This window comes from Antrostomus carolinensis, unplaced genomic scaffold (assembly GCF_000700745.2).
Source record: "Antrostomus carolinensis isolate BGI_N321 unplaced genomic scaffold, ASM70074v2 scaffold11805, whole genome shotgun sequence".
NCBI lineage: Eukaryota > Metazoa > Chordata > Aves > Caprimulgiformes > Caprimulgidae > Antrostomus > Antrostomus carolinensis.
The window spans coordinates 545-19,242 of record NW_010317115.1 but is presented as its reverse complement, the minus strand read 5'-3'; the positions used below and the strand labels follow the sequence as shown (position 1 = coordinate 19,242).

Here is an 18,698-nt window from a genome sequence, read left to right as displayed (position 1 = left end):
GGTGATCCAGGGCGGCCCGAAGACTAATGCGGAAGATCAACAAGAACGTGGTCCTGGCGCTCCTTTCTCTGGCCAGCCTGGCTTTCCTCCTCTTCCAGCTGTACTATTACAAGTTCTACCTGTCGCAGAAGGTAAGAGAGAGCTCTCCTGCACAGACCTGCCTTTGCGGGGTAACCCCGGAGAATGCCTCCTGCCTGCAGTGCCCTTCGGCAGCATCAGTGCCGTCCCCAGACTCCCCTCCCGTGGCTGGCAGGCCCTGTGCTGTTGACGGGAGGTGTCTGGGTAGCCCCGGCAGGTTTCTGGTGGCAGGGGCGCAGTCAGAAGTCAGTCTGATACCGGGGTCATTGTGCCAGCCGGAGGCATCCATCCCATCCATTCTAAAATGGGATGCCGTTGGGTGTTCTCGGCTGCACGGCTGAGCCACCAGGACTTTTAAGCTTCACAAACCTTCCTACTTTGGTTGTTAAACTGACTTTTATTGAAAGTGAAGCCAAACCAAGCACTCCCTTAGGGCTCTTCTGAAGAAGCAAGGAAGGCAACATTTGTTGGTTGCAGGTTAACAGAGGTGTTTTTAAAAGAAACCCCAGCTTTTTCTGCAGTTGTCTTAGTGCTTTGTGATTCAGCATTCATAGTTTTCTAGATGTTACAGATTAAATCCTGCTTTTATACCACCTGTGGAATATTTAGCTGAGTGTGATTTTCTTCAGTGGAAAAAAAGGCAAATTTTACTATATATTAAATACTCTATTTTTTTGTTGGCTTCGTAGTTTATAGTTGCAATGCAGATTCAACAAAGGAATTCATTTTATTTTTACAGGAGAACCACGTAGGTATCATGTTTCCTGAGTTTGTTTTCTTTTGCTGAGGACATTCTTAACAAATGCAGGCAGTCTTAGTGCTAGGTGGTACCATAGCCTTTGACTTCTTGCTTACAGTTTCTCATTCTAAGCAATGCTGTTCTTCATATTTTTGAGAAGCTACAAGCTGAGCCACTAACCCCCTTGGCTTTATCATGTGAATATACTCTCTTTCAAATTTAACTCTCTAGGATTACATCTGGAAAGACTGAGGCATAGTCCTGTTGTCTTTCTCCCAGTGGTATTTGCCTAACAATGTTTGTATTTGTCATCTTCCTATTTTACATTTACTGGCATATTGACTTAGAAACCTGAGGCCTGATCATGCAATCCTTTTATGCCTGGAAGTGCCCAAGGCTTGCGTTGTCCTTCTAAGCTAGAGCAGTTGTTCATGATTTCACATTCAGTACTGTATCTGAGTGACCTGAGGGATAACCACAGCCATAGTCATAGAGTGCTAACTAGATAAATGCCCCTCAGTGTCCTGTTAAGAAATCCTAAGTGGAGATTCAACTGAAACTTACTTTTTTTCTTTTCTTTATTTCTTTCTCCCTCCTTCCCCCCTCTTCGGTTTTGATAGAATGGAGCAATTTTTTCCAAAGTCAGAGGAAGCCAGTCAGGCCAAGACAGCACTAGATGGGTATGTACAACATCATTGGTTTATACAGTTCTTCTGCAAGTCTCAGAGAACTCACATGGAATAGGAAACTTAGGGTCCGAGTTCTCTTTCCACTTCACTGGGGATTTTCTAGTATTAAGGACTAAGAGATACTTTCTGCACTGAGTAGAGTTTCAAAACATCAGTTTAAAATGGAATTTAGAAACCATTACAGCCTTTGCTTCTGCAGTCCTTAGTAACTGTGTCAATGTTTTAAGCAGCAGAATTTGTCTTCCTGATATAGAAATTCTGATCTAGGTTTTTGTGTTCTTTCAAACTGAATATTGAGATAATTGGCTTTTTTGACATGCAGCTTGTTTGATAGTCAGTAGCATGGTGAAAGAATTGGCTGCAGGTCTCAGGTCACAAAATCACATAATGGTGGGGGTTTGAAGGGACCTCAGGAGATCATCTAGTCCAACACCCCTCCCACAGCAGGTACATCTAGAGCAAGTTGCACAGGACAGCATCTGGGTCAGTTTTGAACATCTCCAGAGAAGGAGACTCCACAGCCTCTTTGGGCAGCCTGTTCCAGTGCTGTGTCACCCTCACAGTAAAGAAGGTTTTCCTCATGTTTAAGTGGAACCTCCTGTGTTCCAAAACCTCCTGTTTTGCCCATTGCCCCGTGTCCTATCGCTGACCACCACTGAAAAGAGTCTGACCCCATGCTCTCAACACCCGTCCTTTAGATATTTATAAACATTGATAGGATCTCTCAGCCTTCTCTTCTCTTCTCCAGGCTAAACAGACCCAGATCTCTCGGCCTTTCCTCGAAGAAAGATGCTACGGTCGCCTCAATCATCTTTTGTACCCCTTTGCTCATTCCAGTTGTTTTACCTGCTGCTCTGTGTTTTGTGATACTTGCTTATGCTGGGTCATAAAGCTCTTCACAAGGAGGAAGATGTTACATTTCAGCATTCACTAGTTGCTGTATTCAAGTGTTCAGGAGCAGTGTTAGGAGTGCCATTAGATACTTGAAATGAGATCTTTGTTGTTGCATCTTACTTAAAGTTTGTAGGATTGAGTGCAACCAAAACATGCTTTTGGCCTCAGAGGATCAGAAGCTCAGTTACAATATTTATAGTTAGCATTTGTTTGGAAACACTTTTACAGAAGTCTTTCTGTTAACAGATCTCCCAGTGGAAAAGCAGCACAGATGGTTAAAAAGGATGATCGCTGGGAGCTGGCTGCCTTTTGCTTTGCATGCAATGTGGTAATGTTGCTGGTTAGCAAAATAGCCACTTAAATACTTTGTTTCGGCTGAACAAGAGGAGAGGTGCTCTAGTTAAGAGCTGTTCTTGGGAATAATCCAGACCCCCTGCTCTGTGGACTGCTTGCTTGTGCCAGGAATGTCTTGCTATTCTTGGAGGTGGCACCCCTTGGAACTATGTACTAGGTGTGAGGTGACATGGTAACAGCGTGTTTCCACGCTGCCAGTTGGTGGGCAAAGCTGTCATTTGGCTTTAACTTGATCTTACGAGATCATTAGTAACAAAGCAGAAAGCTCCACGATTCTACCAGGGACCTGTTGCACTCCAAGCTTTCTTCAGAGTCCCTGTGTGAGGAGCCCAACATGCTCTTATTTGAATGTGTTTCACTTAGCTGCTTGACATCATCGCCATCTCTTTCTACCAACTATTTAAGTTTCAACTAAAAGCATCTTTTTCAGTGGAGAAGAGATTGGGGAGGGGGGGAGAAATTAGATTTGCTTCTTGCTCATCAGTCTGATTTGGGCAGTAGGCCATTGTTTTCCCTGATCACAGATAAAAAGCCTGACAGTGCTGTTCTAAGCGGTTTTTTTTTTCTTATTAGAATGGTGCTTAAAGTCATTAAATTTAACTGTTATCATTAAATACATCAGCTACATTTTTAATAACTGGGTGGCTGTGGTTGCTGTGAATCTTCTGTGTGCCACGGACATTTGAATGTACTTGATTAAAATTCTCCACTGAGTCAAGTTAATAAACCCTCATCAGGCGCAGGACGTTCTTGCTGTGGCTTTTAACCTCACATAGAATGTTGCGATGGCTGAGTGCCCTGGGTACACCCGTACCCAAACTTGGGGTAGCACTCACTTCCTACATTTTCACTGAATCACCCTTCATATACAGCAGCCATCGTGCCTGAGGTTTGGCGACATTGTTTGAGAGTGGGTCAAAAGCCTTGCTGTACTCAGGGTATGTGCGGTGTCCGCTGCTCTCGCCTTGCCCACAGACTCGTTCAAAGGCAGTCGGTGTGGTTAGGTGCGTTTGCCTTTGACTGGCTTTCCCAATCACATCCTTGTCCTTCGTGTGCTTGGATATGACTTTCCAGGGGCTTTTGCTCCAGAAGCTTCCTGGGGACCAAGATGAAGGTGACCAGAGTTCCTCAGTTTTTTAAGATGGCATGAGATTTGCCTTTCCTCAGGCTTGGGGAGCAGCTTCTGACCACCATGGCCTTTCAAGATGTTGCAGTGCAGACATGAAATTATATCAGCCAGCTCGCTCAGCACCCATATGGGCATCACATCTCATCTCTGGTTTATCCAAGTGCTTTCCAACTCAATCTAGAGCTGGGGAAAAAAATAGCTATATTTTAGCCTAGAGTCCATTCTCAAGTCTAGCATGCTAGAGTTCAAGTGCTTTAACTTGGAGAAAGTTCTAGTTGAAGCTGAAGGGTTTTTACTCTAGTCTTAGAGACCTGGAAAGCCTGAGAGCAGCATGTTCTTCTGAAAGAGAAAATTTCCATTTCCATCATTGTTCATAGAAGTAAAGTGCACACCCAGAAAAATGTATTGGGAGATAAGATTTCCTTCTATTGGTGGTTTTTTTTTTTCTTCCGTCAAAGAGTTTTAATGTATTAATCTTTGTACGTTTAATGATGTTGTTTCCTTCCAACTTCTAATTTTATCCTCTGTCAAACAGCATGTGGTTAGGAAGTTCCTAAGCTTAATATCCAGTCACAATATAGCAGTGTATTTGATCGATCCTTTGATTCTGGAGCTGGTTGATAAAGACATTGAACAGATCAGAAGTTCTCCTGATGCCCCTAGTCCAGAATGCAAGTACTTTTGTGCTCCAAGAGACTTTACTACGTTTGCACTACTGGACAAAACATGGAAACATGAAGTAAGTGCCTTTTCTTCATTTCACATTTGTATATTGTAATGCATTTAGGTGTTCTATGAATTTGTGGCATAATGCTTTCATGTTTGTATTAAGGCCTCTGAATTCATTGTGTGGAAATTTTGTAAAGCTATTGGTAGAGGAAACATTTCAAAATTAAAAGGTATCCAGCCTGGATATATTAGGAGTCATTTACAGATAACTAGAAGTTTTTAGAAGCTGTCTACAATATTCATAAATACTTGTAGTAAGAGGCCACACCAAAAAGAAACAAGATGGTGGTCTGTTAGAAAGGAAGAAGGAAGACCTTAAGCCTGTAATGTAGGTACGGCTATAACAAATCTCAAGTGTGGGGATCTGTCAAGGAGTAAATGCAGGTATTAATGTAACAAGGCTGGAAAAATCATCATAGTCTGCTGGCTTCCGTTTCTTTTAGTAGATCCTTCTACTTCACACCATTTTATTTTACCACTTAGTGTAGTGGTATCTCTGCTTTCCTTTGGTGTTCTGAGGTTTTTAAATAGATGTGTTAAAAACAGAGGAGTAGCGTGTGATGAAGGACAAAATGGAATTCAATATTGTTTCATCAATTAAGTGTCATCTGGAAATATTTACTAGATTAATTTATACAGACTAAAGATAGCAGTGACAAAAAGCCTTTTTAGCAGTGGCAAACTTTTTTTTCTTAATTTTTTCCTTTTTTTTAAAGAAAAAGCAGGAGACATAAAAATGGCGTGTGACTATTTTACTGAAGGAGTCCCACTCAAGTTAAGAGTGGTGGCACTCTGGATCTTATTAGGCAGTTGTTTTACCCATAGCTGTAAAGGAATTAAAGAAACTAGGAATAAGGTTGTGTGGCAGCCCACTAATATAAATCCATCTCCCCATTCCTTTGTGGTTCATTGATAGTATCTGTAGCGTACGGAGGCAAAGCTGATACGCCTGTGTGAAACATTTGAAAGAGTCTTCAGATGCTGATTGATTCTTTTCTTATCAGCCAGAATTTCATTCCCTTTTACTATGGAAATATGGAAGCCTGTTACCTAGTGCAGCGTTCAGTGTTTGGTGAGATTTAGACAAATATTTATGTACATCGTGAAAGAAGATATTGCAGTAATGGTTTTTATATTAGTGGTATCATTATTCAAGGACGCACGAATGCCAGGTTTGGCGTAAGAGTAATGGTAGAGAACGGCTTGAGAATGCAGAGAAGGGTGCTGTGGCAAAGAGCAAACCTAGTCCAGGCATGGCTTACAACATCTGTTTGTTGTTTATTGAATAGTTTGAGGGACGAAATTTTAAGACAGAGAAATACAGTGGCTGGAATTGCTTGTGGTTGCTGAGCTTTAAGGTCTTAGAAATTTTTGAATAGTTTGTGTTTAAGTCTGATTAGAAAATGCAAAAGGGGATTAATAATAAGCATTTAGCATTCAATTTTGGTTACTCTAATCTTTGGCCTCCCCCCGGCTACCCCCTCTCTCTCTCTTATTTTTAGGTGGGCCTTTTTAAAACTGCTGAGAAAATGGGGTTCCAATGGTTAAAGATTATAAACAAGGACCCCCGCTTGGATGGGATGGATGACCTGTCTGGGATTGAAATTCCTTTGCACTACATATTTAAGATGGCATCTCATGCCATTCACCTGGTGGTCTTCTATGAGAGGAGTGGTAATTATCTCTGGCATGGCCCCCTGAGACTCAAGCAACATATGGACAGAAAGTTTGTGCCTTTCCGGAAGCTCCACTTTGGTCGCTACCCTGGAGCATATGAAAAGTGAGTTCAAAACAGAGGAGGGAAAAAGCCATAATGGCACTTACATAGTGACTTCTCTCTCCTGGGTATAAAACCACTCTCCTAAAGTCAGATTGTAAAATTTAGCTCATGTGTGGTTCAGCCCTCTGAGTGCAGGTAGGTTAAGGTATGAAGGTAAATCCAGTTCTGTTAACCTGAAAGTTTCCTACCATTTATAAATTAAGAACTACATTTTAGAGGAACTTGCTGTGTCGCCAGGTTGAAGCAGACAGAAAGATGAGAGAAGTCAAAGAAGTCATGACTGAGGTTGAATGTGCCAACAGGTCTTCTAGTAGAGTCTGTGGTTTACCATTAGTATATTTAAAAGTTTGAAATCTGTTGATAGCCATCTGTGCTATCAACACAAGAGTAAAGTAGAAGTGGCAAGAGGTTTAGTACTAGCTGATAGATATTTGGTGTTCTTTCTATAAAAATATGTATCCAGAAGTGAAATACAGGTATAGAGCATTAAATTAAAAGGGAAAGCAACAAATCCTCTCAGTAAGAGTCCAAACAATCAGTGTTAAAGACTGTGAATAGAGAGGTGACATTTGTACACGAGGACATGTGTCAACCATTGCATCTAACCCATGCTCTTAATGTGATGAGGGGACTCCTTTCTTGCATAAATATTTGAATTGGTGGTGTTATTTGTTCACAGTCTTATGCTTAAACTTTGCCTTACATTGGTAAAGTTACTGTAAATGTCTGCCAGTTCTTACAATGCTCTCAGCAGCAGTATTTCGGGAAATACGGATCATGGCAAATCTTGTCACTATTTTCAAAGCCAAGCACATACCACTAGGCTTTGACAACAGTGTTCCTGTAGGGTATGTGTATATGCCATAAATCAGAGAAAAGCTGCCAAACATTTCACAGGTCAAAATAAATCTGTTTAACATTTTTCTTAAAATTGACACCATTCTTTCTTCCTTTTAAAACATGGAATCTGTACCAGTTATGTGCCTAAACATTTGAAGTCAACTGTAAGCTGTTAAATACCACATTTCATTCATTGTGAAGGCTAAACAGTTTTTAAATTTTACATGTAAGTAACCTTAATGTACAGGGTAAAACTGAACAAGTAGTCTGAATTTTCAAATGCACTAAAGAACAGCTCTGAACAAATTCAGTGTGTCATGAGTCAGTAAAGGAATCTGTGATCTGACAAACTATCGGCTTATAGGCATAGAATTTATTTTTAAACAAAATTTTGAAGTGTATGGGGAATTTGTTGAAGCTCTTGTTGCCCTTCTTTTATAATTGGTTTTGGGTGTATTTGGACAGAAGAATCACTGCCAGTAGTATACATCAGGATTTTAACCTGAGCTAGAGGAAAAAGTGGCTTGTGGATTTTAAAGTAATTGAATGGGCTAATGTATTATCTTTCTTTCTCTGCAGGCCAGAACTTCTCCTTGTTTCCATTGATGACTTAAAAGTTCAAATTCCAAAAAATCCGTCCAGTTTTCTAGAGGAGATGTCACACTCTAGATTTCTTGAATGTAGGTACAGAGAAGCTCGGGCTTTCTTTCAGGTTAGTGGTAATCAGGTAGTGTCTCTGAGATGCAATGTATGTTTTCACTGTTTGACCCAAACCTACAAACAGTTCACTGTTTTTTACCTAGATGGGACTGTTTGCATACATAAAGCTCAATACAACCTTTGAGACTCAATCCAGAGCTTAGTAAGTGGTAATAAAACTAAAACTTTAACTGAAAATCATGATCTGCCTTTTTTACTTGTGAGCGTATTTATTTTCGTTTTCCAAAACTTTGAGAAGAGGAGGTAACCAACATGTCCATAGTTCTCATCCATTGTTACTGTTAAATAGATTTCATGTAAATAAGACTAAGATCTCGTGTGTCTTTGTGACTGAAAATTTTCCTTATGGCAATTCTCAAAGTTCTGAGTAATAATTCATTTTATCTTATTTTGAACTGTGTGCTGCAGTTTCACATTCCTAGTTCAGTTTATTTGAAATGGCTTATTCATTCTGAAATTACTTACTTCATTGCTTTTTGACCATGTAAGCTGAAGTTTTCACCACTATTTAGAGCATTATTTTTAGAATATTGCTACTTTCTGCTGCAGTATGGAGAGCGTTTTGTCCTAACGTGGAAAGAACTGAGATATAAAGTGGTCAAGAGTTACCACAGTTAAGAATGTGAAGTCAGAATCAAGTCACTGAATTTCAGCCATCTCTAATTTCATGGAAGGGGAAAAAAAAGGACGCTAGAGGTTCCATTCTTCAGACATCTGAGATCCTGGGGAAGGGAAGGGAAGACCATCCTTGTTTAGCCTAGTAGGCCATAGCTCCCCGTACGTGTAGCAGGAGGGTTACTGTACCCCAGGGTACCTGTGTGTTGTCGCTTCACCTGTGAAGGGCAGAAATTGTAAGTCTCCTTGACCTCAGCTCTTAAACCTCCAGACAGTAATCACCACAGGCAAAGAAAATGTGAGTCAGAAGGTACATTGAACTTTGCTGGAGCTTTAATATGGAAGTGAGCAGCTGGCATCTGTTCTGAAAAGTCAGTATTCGTTTCAACTCTTAGTTGTCCTAGAGCTCTTAACGAAATCAGTTGTGAAGCCGAGCGGTGCATCGTTCCTGTGTTTGATTTGGTAATGTTTTCCCAGACTACTGTGTTGTTTTTGGCTTTGCATTAGCGATAGATCTGGCCATAGTTGTAGCTGGAGGATGGGCACAATTTTCTGTTCACGTTGCTTCTACCCTATGGCAGAAGTTGTCAACATCCAGTTGTAACTCTTGGTGGCGCCAAATAAACTGGTGTGCTGGAAGTAACTCTGGTTCTGTCCTTGTTTTCCCCTGGCCTCTGGGTGTTGCCTTCACTGTGTGCAGAACTAGGGTTCATCTTTGTTGTTGTCAAGTGCTGAGTGTCTAATACGCATATTCTTATTCTATTTTACTGTGACTTTAAATTCTGCTAGTTTGGAAAAACTGAAGATTGATGTTTCAAAGTTCAGATTTTAACCTGTCATTCTAGTGCACGTTCTCAAACTGGGCTGTGTATGTGAAAACTTATAGTGCCCAGATATTTGTTAAGTAAATTTTTAAAGGTAATTTTTTCTTAGGACACTGAAAATGAAGTGGCACGATTGCTCTCTGTCAATAGCTTGGTTACTCTTCCTTTGCTTTCCAGCTGTACCCTGATGATGCCTCTCTAGATGCAGTGGAATTCAGAAGAAAAGCAAAATCCTTGCTCCACCTGGCTGTCCTGACACTGAATAACTTAGGAGTAAAGTTCTGGCTGAGCAGTGGAACATGCCTTGGTAAAACATTTGTGTTGTATTGCATTTTTAAACTCACCTGAAATTTTAAACGTTTCATCCTCTATTGCTTGTGATGTCAGCTGAGGTTAAATGTACTGGGTTGGAAGGTTATAATATGTGGCATTAGCTGTATTGAAATAGGCCTTTTTGCTCCTGACAAAATGCTTTTTCTTTAGAAATGTGAGTCTTGGAGATGCTGAGCAAACTTCCAATGAAGCATTTAATGTTGTTAGCAATTATCTGCTTTGTGTCGATCGCTGCTTAGAAAGTAATCGGCAGCTCCCTAAATTGTGTGACTTGGAATTTACTGAAATGCTAGTTGGAAAACACAGTGATGGGCACATATTTCTGCTTTCCATGTAGATGCTCACCTGATTTTTCTTCCCAGGCAATGTGGTGCTTATCACTGACTTTTGAAATATAGTTTACATTTATTTATTTATTTAAAAACACATCCTTTCAATAAACTATCAACCTATTTCAGCAGGTAGTGCAAGTTTTCAATTCTGCTGCAGATGGAAGTAGTATCTTATCACTGGTGCAGATTCTTTTATTATTGAAATAGGGTGTGAAAACTCTTGTGTATGCACATTTGACTCGTATTTGTTTAGTCCTAGGGAATATAATTTTCTGAATAAACATTTACTGGAAGCTGCTTTAATGAAACAGACAAAAGGATGTACCACTTCTTGGCTTACTGTTTTGCTCTGGTGACTGAAAGATTATTAATGTCTCAGATACTATTTAAAATAGCAGTTGCAAATTAAAAGCACCGCTGTAGAAGACATTTAGATTAGCAAACTGAAGATGTTTTATCTTGGAAAGAGTTAGTGTTTTCTCTCTCATTCTTGGCTTTCTGGAGGAAAGAGCTGTCTATAAGTGCCGTAATATTTGTTTTCTTCGATGTGGTTCATTTCATACTAGAGGATGGCAGAGTTTTTTTTTATGGCCTCATTCAAAGATTTCTGTCTGGTGACCTTATGGCAGTTCATTTTTATGTTGCCTTTGTTCTATTTATATATTTCTTATGTTCTGAATTAACTAGTTTGGTTTTTTCCTTCCCCCCCCCACCCCCCCCCCGGCCTCAGGCTGGTATAGACAGTGCAGTGTAATTCCTCACAGCAAAGATGTGGATTTGGGAGTCTTTATAAGGGACTACAAAGCAGATATCATTCCAGCCTTTCAGAAAGCAGGGTTACCACTGAAGCACAAATTTGGCAAGGTACGTAGATAATGAACAATTTGCTTCATGTGTCTTTCTGTAGGTTCGTAAGTTTCAGTACAGCTGCAGATAACTTACCTAGAAGTAAATATCTGAATTCTCCTCAGCAGACATTTACTCATTGGGGTTTTCACTAAACATATAATCTTGTTGAGTTTTGTGTGTTCTCTTGGACAATGTGTGAGAAAATACCCTTTTTAATAGCCTCAGCCCTTTTGGAGAGGGTTGAAGGCTGAATTTGGAGGCTGAATTCCACCTCAGAAGTTCGTACTAAGTTTCAGAAGGGTCTAATCTGTGTCAGTGGTGCTAAGGAAACTTAAGAATCAAGGTAGAATTTAGTCTTTGAGATTGGATGGGCCTCATCATACAGGAGGATTGGTGATAGCTCTGAGATTATTTGTAGCCCTGTATGTAAAACTAACAGAAAGGGATGGCTCGAGGTGGGTGCTAGGCTTGTTCGTTATTATCTTACATGGATCTTTAGCTTTTTCAGAGCGTAGGCTGCAGAATGAGAGAGAAAGAAGCAAAATTACAGGAATATAAAGGTTCAGCCACAGTGATAGATCATTACTGGTACTAGTGAGTGTTTTATCATAGAGGAAGTGTGCGGAAGAGGAAATGAAGACATGTACTAATCACATGTTTATTCACTGAGATTATTTTGCTTGTGGCAGAGGACAAGGAGGTGATGCTGAAGCTTTTGGGGCTAATGGGAGGAAGAGAAGGTAGTGGCACTGAGATGCAGAAAATTTCTGATGTTCTCAAGAGATAGATTAAAAAAAAAAAAAAAGAAATTGCAGAGTTAGTGTATTTTTTTCAGTTAGGATGGGAGTCACTCTGCATACCTGACCAAAATAAGTTTGTTTTCTGAAACCTGCTGACCTAAGCCTTGTGCTTTTATGAGGATATACAGTGTGTATTTTTATCTTGCAGGTAGAAGACAGCTTGGAACTCTCTTTCCAGGGAGAAGATGATGTGAAACTTGATATTTTTTTCTTCTATGAAGAGGATGACCACATATGGAATGGAGGAACTCAGGCCAAATCGGGCAAGAAATTTAAGTATGAACTGGATTTGTACCTCTAATAGGAAAGAAATTCAACAAGTTCCTGTTTAGAGTTGATACGTTGTGTGTTGTTGCCTGGCAGAGCCTGTGCTCTTTGTGGGAAAGACAGTTATCAGAGGAAAATCCATGCAGATTTTGCACTTTGAGACCAGAGAAGGAGGAGGACAGTACCATGCCTTACTAGAGAGGTGCTGGGCTTGTCAAATGTCAGTTATCTTTTGAAATCAAAAGCAGTGCTGGCATGTCATATATCAAGCAGATCTTATCTGGTCTGTGACAAGCTCCGAGTTAAATAAATAAGATGAGAAAGAAGTTTCTAAAAATGTGTTTGTTGCACAAACTTATTTTGCAGTAAAAAAAAAGAATCCTTAGGCATCTGTCTTGATGATGGAGCAGTATGGCAGAAAGCTTCAACCATCCTTGCAAAGTAAACCCCCATAGTTTTGGATTTTGTGGTAATGATTTGGATATTAACTGTAATGTGACAGCACCACAGATTACTACTGCAGACTTTGTTGTTGTTCATGTTCTGAAAATGGAATTTTAAATAGAATCCCATATTTCTTGCTTTGTACCTTTCAGTATTAAATCAGCAAATAAGTACAACAGCTTCCTAACCTACTCAGGAAACTGATTTATAGTTTTTGGTAATTAGATTTATTTCTTTCCATCATCCACCTTAACTCAGAAGGAGACAGTTACAGACTAGTTGAAAACTTTTTTGACTTCTGTAGGATTTAATTATCTTTCATAGTTTGCCTGAACTGCATTTGCTTATCTTTAGCTAGTGGGAACACTGTCATCCAGATGGTGATAATGTCTCAGTCCTTGTCTTAGTTATCTTCATTATGAAATGTTAAATGAAGATGGGGGAAGATGTTTTGATGGCCAGAGTCAAAAGGCACACTTAAAAATAGAGTAAAGGAAGAGCTTTTGGAATATTCCCACAGAAAATGTGCTATGTTGCAGAGTATTTTTCTTAGAATACAGCAACAATTTCATAGTTTTCCAAAGCAGGTCTAATGTCTGTTTTTCCATACAAGATTTTGGAGGATTTTGTGTGTTGCATTCTGAGGAGGAAGCTGACCTTTTCCTTTGTGCCTCTGTTGTGTCTAAATTGCAATAGCTATTTCCATGCCAGTGGAGGTGACGTGCTCTTTCAAAATTCCATTGTAGCATCAGACCTTGTGTACTTGAGAGCTGAGTTTTTTTTCCCCTTTTGATATGACTGGTCTACTGCTTGAGAATAGAAGACAGATGTGAACCTGTGCTATGCTCTTTTTTTCCTCTTTTTTCTGAGATCCACCCAAAGGTCTTTGCTCAGCCAAGCCAGTTTTCTTCCCTGTCGGCTTGTTTTTCGGCACATGGGGATGGCCTGCTCTTGTGCCTCCAGGATTTCCTTCTTGAAGAATGTCCAGCCTTCTTGGACTCCTTTACCCTTCAGGACTGCCTCCCAAGGGACTTACTGACCAGTCTTCTAAACAGTCCAAAGTCTGCTGTCCAGAAGTCCAAAGTACCAGTTCTGCTGACTGCCCTTCTTGAAAGTACAGGGTGGCAGCTGCGTCATAATTCTTTGCAGCTGCTCAAGTTAACCAGTTATTGTTGATAATAACACCCCTGTCCAGTATGTAAATAGTATTTCATAGATAAGAAGTTATGAAATAAGAAAAAAAAAAATTACAAATGTAATATGGCAAATTGCTGCAGTTGATTGATTTCTTCATGAACTTATTTAGAGATGTTTTTCAGTCTTGTGCCAGTGACCATGTTTTTTTTGTTATAACACAGGTATCTCTTTCCAAAATTTACTCTGTGTTGGACTGAATTTGTAGAACTCAAGGTACATGTGCCCTGTGAAACCCTTCAGTATGTTGAAGCCAACTATGGCCCAGACTGGAAAGTTCCTTTGAAGACGTGGGACTGGAAGAGCTCACCATCCAACGTGCAGTACAATGGTGTCTGGCCTGTTGATGAATGGGACGATGTCATTCAGATCTACTGACCACCTGATTGCTAATAGAGTATGCCTGCTAGCCTTGAAACTGTCTGTTTGTAATTTCCCATTTCCCAAAGGCATCAAGATCTGTTCCTTTTGTAACTTCTCATCTGTTTCCTAAGGAGGCGTTTACCTTATTTGCTTAAAAGGTATTTTTTTTCACCTTCGTCATGCATTTTTCAGGTAGTTAAAGATTAAAGGCAACTTAAGAGACAGGAAGCTGAAAGAAAAGCTGCACAAAGAGAACAGAGAAGAAATGTTGCAGTAAACTTATGGGCAGTTTAAAAGTAAACAGCGGCCAGGTGGCTTAGACTTTCCTGGGATCATCAAAACCTTGGGAGTGTGCACTTCTCCAGCTGAAAGAAGGATAGGATGGAAAAAATCCCAGAGAATTTCTTTTTTTGGAGGAGATTGTGTGAATATTCATCTTCTAAACACCAGAGGATTGAGTACCTCAAATGTGCTTGATCTGGTACCGATGTATCCCTACAATATGCAACAGGTTGCTCTTGGGAGTGGGATGTTTCTGTTACACAGAACTTGTGTGATCCACCCGCTTTACATATAGGAGGTAATGGTGTAATACTAAATGAGTAGAAGGGGAAACTATCCACACTGGGCATCTTCCAATAACAGCTGGGTTTTTAATGAACTAACCACTGTGTGCAATTATGACAGGGAATGTTACTCGCTTTATTTTTTTTTCTTTTTTAAGAAAATGAAGGTGTATGCCACAAGGATGTCTTTCCCAGGAAAAAAAAAATTCTAGTTTTGATGTTCCAGTTAGTGTATTATCCATGTAAGAGTTTTGACTAGATTTTAGAAAAGTGTAGGTTTCTCTACTTCCTTACGATAAATGGAAATGAAGGTACTAACAGTTTTCCATTTAACATGGGCACACAGAACAAAGATATCAGGGAATCACAGCTCTTTTCTCTAAATGTAAGCAGAAGTGTGTTGATCAGACTTGCGGTGGCATAATTGCAAGTGAAGTGTTAGTGTAGCGTTAGGATTTGGATGGGAAGAGAGTGGAAGCCTGAAAGCTCTCTTCTCCTGCTCCTGCTTGTGCTTTTGGTCATTGAAGTAAGCTTTCTTCTTCAGTATTTTGGAGAGGAATAATAGCTTTCATATGAGTGTGTGTGTCCAAGTTTGTTCCAGTCCTGCTGTGCAAGGAAGACAAGGGCACTAGAGCTGCTCATGAGTTACGACCATAATGTATGGTACAGACTCAGGAGTACTTGTGAACCAGTGCCAAGGTACTGAACAGAGCTTGTGTTTACTTGCAACAAACCTGTATCTGTTCTTTCCTTGCTAAGGCAGAAAGACTGTCTACAGGTCACAGCGTTTCCACCTTTCACTGGGTAGAGCTAGATTGAGTCTGGGGACTGCATTCTGTTGATCTGCAGTGTTCGGCAGTATGTTCAAATGTGTACAGTTCTGGAGAGATGAAATAGCTACTGCCACGCGGCGGTTTTACTCCTGTGTCATTTCAGGTGCGCTCTGAGGCTTCCCTGCTGTTTCCATCCTGGAGTGTGCTGCATGCTTTTTCCTGCCAGTCCTCTCAGTTCCAGCCGTCTCCTGCCACTGAGGCACTGGAATAAATTACTCAGCTTCTGTCAGCAACATGTCTGCTGGCTCTTCAGTTGGTGTGGTAACTTCATTAGCTTTGCCTAATTAAGAAGAGGGAGATGTAATCCTGCGAATGCCTTTCACTTGATAAAGTAAATGTTACATGATAAGGGATAATTTCTCAGGTAGAATTTTTTGTATTTTTTCCTTAAAATGAAAAAAGCTATGTCCTTACAGATTTTGTGTTCAGAGCTCTGTTGTCATGAACTCCTTTGTTTAATAATGTACAATAACCCTGAAAATTTTTCAAATGTGGTAAATGCATAAGAGTGAAAGAAAAGATACTATGAAAAAATTACAATTCTGTCAAATTTTTGACTTTGTATTTGTAGGTGGAAACACAAATGGAAAAAAATGCATGTCCCTGAAAGGGAGGATGTCTTTAGTTGATTATACCTGTAAGTTATTCACCAGGTTAAAATATCTTCTCTTCAGAAGATACAAATATATATTTAACACTGAATAAAAGAAGGGGAGTCTAATTTGCAGCTCAAGATGTTTCATCCTTTGTTTTGTCATCTTGGACAGCATTTAATGTGCCTCATTGCAGTTACCATGACATAATGTACAGAAAAAAATTTTCAGCTGTTTGCTTATTGACTGCCTCTCTTGAGCTTTTATTTTTTTAATAAAGATATTTGAACACAACAAAGATACTTGGAATAAAACAGGTGCCCATATGTAGAAAAAAGGATCCTGCAATTGCACAAACACATTGCACTTCTGCGTGTCTCCCTGTCATGCTTTGTGCAGTGCCCCAACCATGGATTTCCTGCTTGTAGGATGGCATCCCAAGGAGCGGTGTAAACATCGTAGAACTGATGCTTTTTGAAGGCATGCCATGATGCTGAAGCCTTACCATTCCCCATGGAAACACACAGATTTAGGCATTTGTTTCCTGTTAGGTTATCCTGTATTCCATTCTCATCCAAAATGGATTATTAGTTATGTGTTACTTTACTAACTTACTACCTTTGTTTTGAAAGTGCTCTGGAGAGGAGGGCAGTTTCTAAATTATCTTAGTTGCATGGATTTAAGGTCTTAAGCAACAACATGTGAAGTACTTGGACTTTCATGTAATGAATTACCTATGTGTTAACTGTTGAAGATAGCAGACCCTATTCAAGGAATGACCATGAGCCAAGAAGAGAGTAGCAAGATGTTCAGAGCTCCAGAATAAATGCAAGGAAAGACTGAAGAAATGGGGTTGCTTGAAGAGAAGGGACCATAAAAAGCCATTTCCAAAAATCTGTAAAAGATGGTTACAAAAAGGAAGGGATGTATGTGCTCCCTTTCTGTGATTGGTAGGAAATAGAAATAAATGGGAAGAACGCAAGCTGACGTCGCCTGCTTAGAATACTGGAGTATTTTACATGTGGAAATGTGTGAAGCCTTTGACTTTGGGGGTCTCTGAGAATACATCAAACAAATGCCAGCCAAGACTGACTGCATTTAAGGGTTGACTGTAGCTCATCCTTTCTTCCAGCTGGAGGAAGTTCCTCTTTTCCGTAGTTCTGTAGAAGTTTTCAGTAACTTTCTGCTTTTACAAAATGGAAATTGGAATAATTGTTTGCGTGTGAGCTTAGGAAAGGCTGTATTTCTATAATCAGATACTGGAGCTCATACTGGGAGTGACGGTACATCGCCAGCCCACTGTGGAAACTATAGGAAACTGCAGCTTCTTGAACACTTGAAAAATGTGCTTGTTTACAACAAAAGTGCAATGCAGCTCTTGCAAAGGATGTATCTGAGCCAAACTGAGGGTGTAGAAGAATCCTGCACAGAACAGATGATGCTTGGCCCTGAGGGCAATGAGCGTCTGAGGGAGATGCCAATGCTTTTGTTCTGTTCGGAAGGAACCTTCTGATGGAAGAAGGGCCTGTGTATGTTCCACCCCACTCTTTGTGTAAAGTCAGAAATGAAAGGTAGACAAACCTGTGATGATACAGATAGAAGAGAGTCCTGAAAGTATAGCTGAGTGTTTCTCTGCTGTCCAAATGAAAAGAACTACCTGATTTTGTTATGCCCTTTCCCTTCAAACAGTGTCTGGGAGATGCTGGTTCTTGGTGTTAAAAACAAAACAGTTTGCATCCTTTGCTGCTTTAGAATTCTCTCCCCACATCATAAGTCTTTAAGTCTGTCAACTCAAGGAATGGTCTGACCCAGAGCTTTTAAAGAGAAGAAAAATAATAACATTGATTTTCAATGGGCTGTGGCTTAGCCAGTACCCAAGTGCTCTACTGGTGCTTAGTAAACTAACGTGCAAACATCGTAACAGTCACCACAGCAATGTTCCAATAGAAATGCTTAGATACAAAAATAATGTCAAAGTACTGTCCAGGCCACTGTTACGCAATGTGTCATTTATGTGTCACTACCTCTAACGTTCAGGTGATCACTGGGCTAATAGCGGAAGTTCACAGGCAGGCTGTCCTCTGTGGTGACCTCTAACCTTCAACTGATGTTCATCATTTAAAGAGGCACATCGTGGTTTTTCAGTATATTGCTCAAGGTGCTTTTTCTCAGGATAAGATCTCTAAAAGCTGTTTCTTAGAGTTTCATTTTATTGCAAGAATTTGCTCTAATCTTAGAGCCAAATTTGCTTCTCTAAAATATTTTCCTGATGTTGTTCCACTTCTTATTTAAGTTATTGAATCTGTGGCACTGTGATTTTTTTTTTTCAGTGTGTTACCTTTTTATATTTGAATTACTTGAACATTCTGAATTTCACATTTCACCCATACAAAATTGTTCCTTCCCCTGAGCAGCCTGTTCCAATGCTTGATAACCCTTTCAATGAAGAAATTTTTCCCAATATCCAGCCTAAACCTCCCCTGGCACAGCTCGAGGCCATTTCCTCTTGTCCTGTTGCTTGTTACTTGCGAAAAGAGACCAACCCCTACCTCGCTACAACCTCCTTTCAGGTAGTTGTGGAGAGGAATATGGTCACCTCTCAGTCTCCTCTTCTCCATACTAAACAATCCCAGTTACTTCAGCCTCTCCTCATAAGACCTGTGCTCCCGATCCTTCACCAGCTTCATTGCCCTTCTTTGAACACACTCCAGGGCCTCCGTGTCTTTCCTGTAG

At 40.1% G+C, this 18,698-nt stretch overlaps 1 protein-coding gene across 2 annotated transcripts; it reads left to right on the top strand.

Moving 5' to 3' along the window:
- The first annotated feature begins 12 nt into the window (after window positions 1-12).
- On the top strand, window positions 13-13,988 carry FKTN (fukutin). 2 transcript variants are annotated; one of them, XM_010168465.1, is made up of 9 exons: window positions 13-131; window positions 1,438-1,497; window positions 4,419-4,622; window positions 6,115-6,392; window positions 7,812-7,944; window positions 9,569-9,698; window positions 10,787-10,920; window positions 11,854-11,981; window positions 13,775-13,988. In XM_010168465.1, the coding sequence occupies exons 1-9, from the start codon at window positions 27-29 to the stop codon at window positions 13,986-13,988; spliced, it is 1,386 nt and encodes a 461-aa protein (XP_010166767.1). In that variant the 5' UTR covers window positions 13-26. The 2 variants fall into 2 exon arrangements, with proteins under 2 accessions (XP_010166767.1, XP_028940909.1); XM_029085076.1 differs by having other exon boundaries at window positions 11,854-12,004; window positions 13,764-13,810.
- The last annotated feature ends 4,710 nt before the right edge of the window (window positions 13,989-18,698 follow it).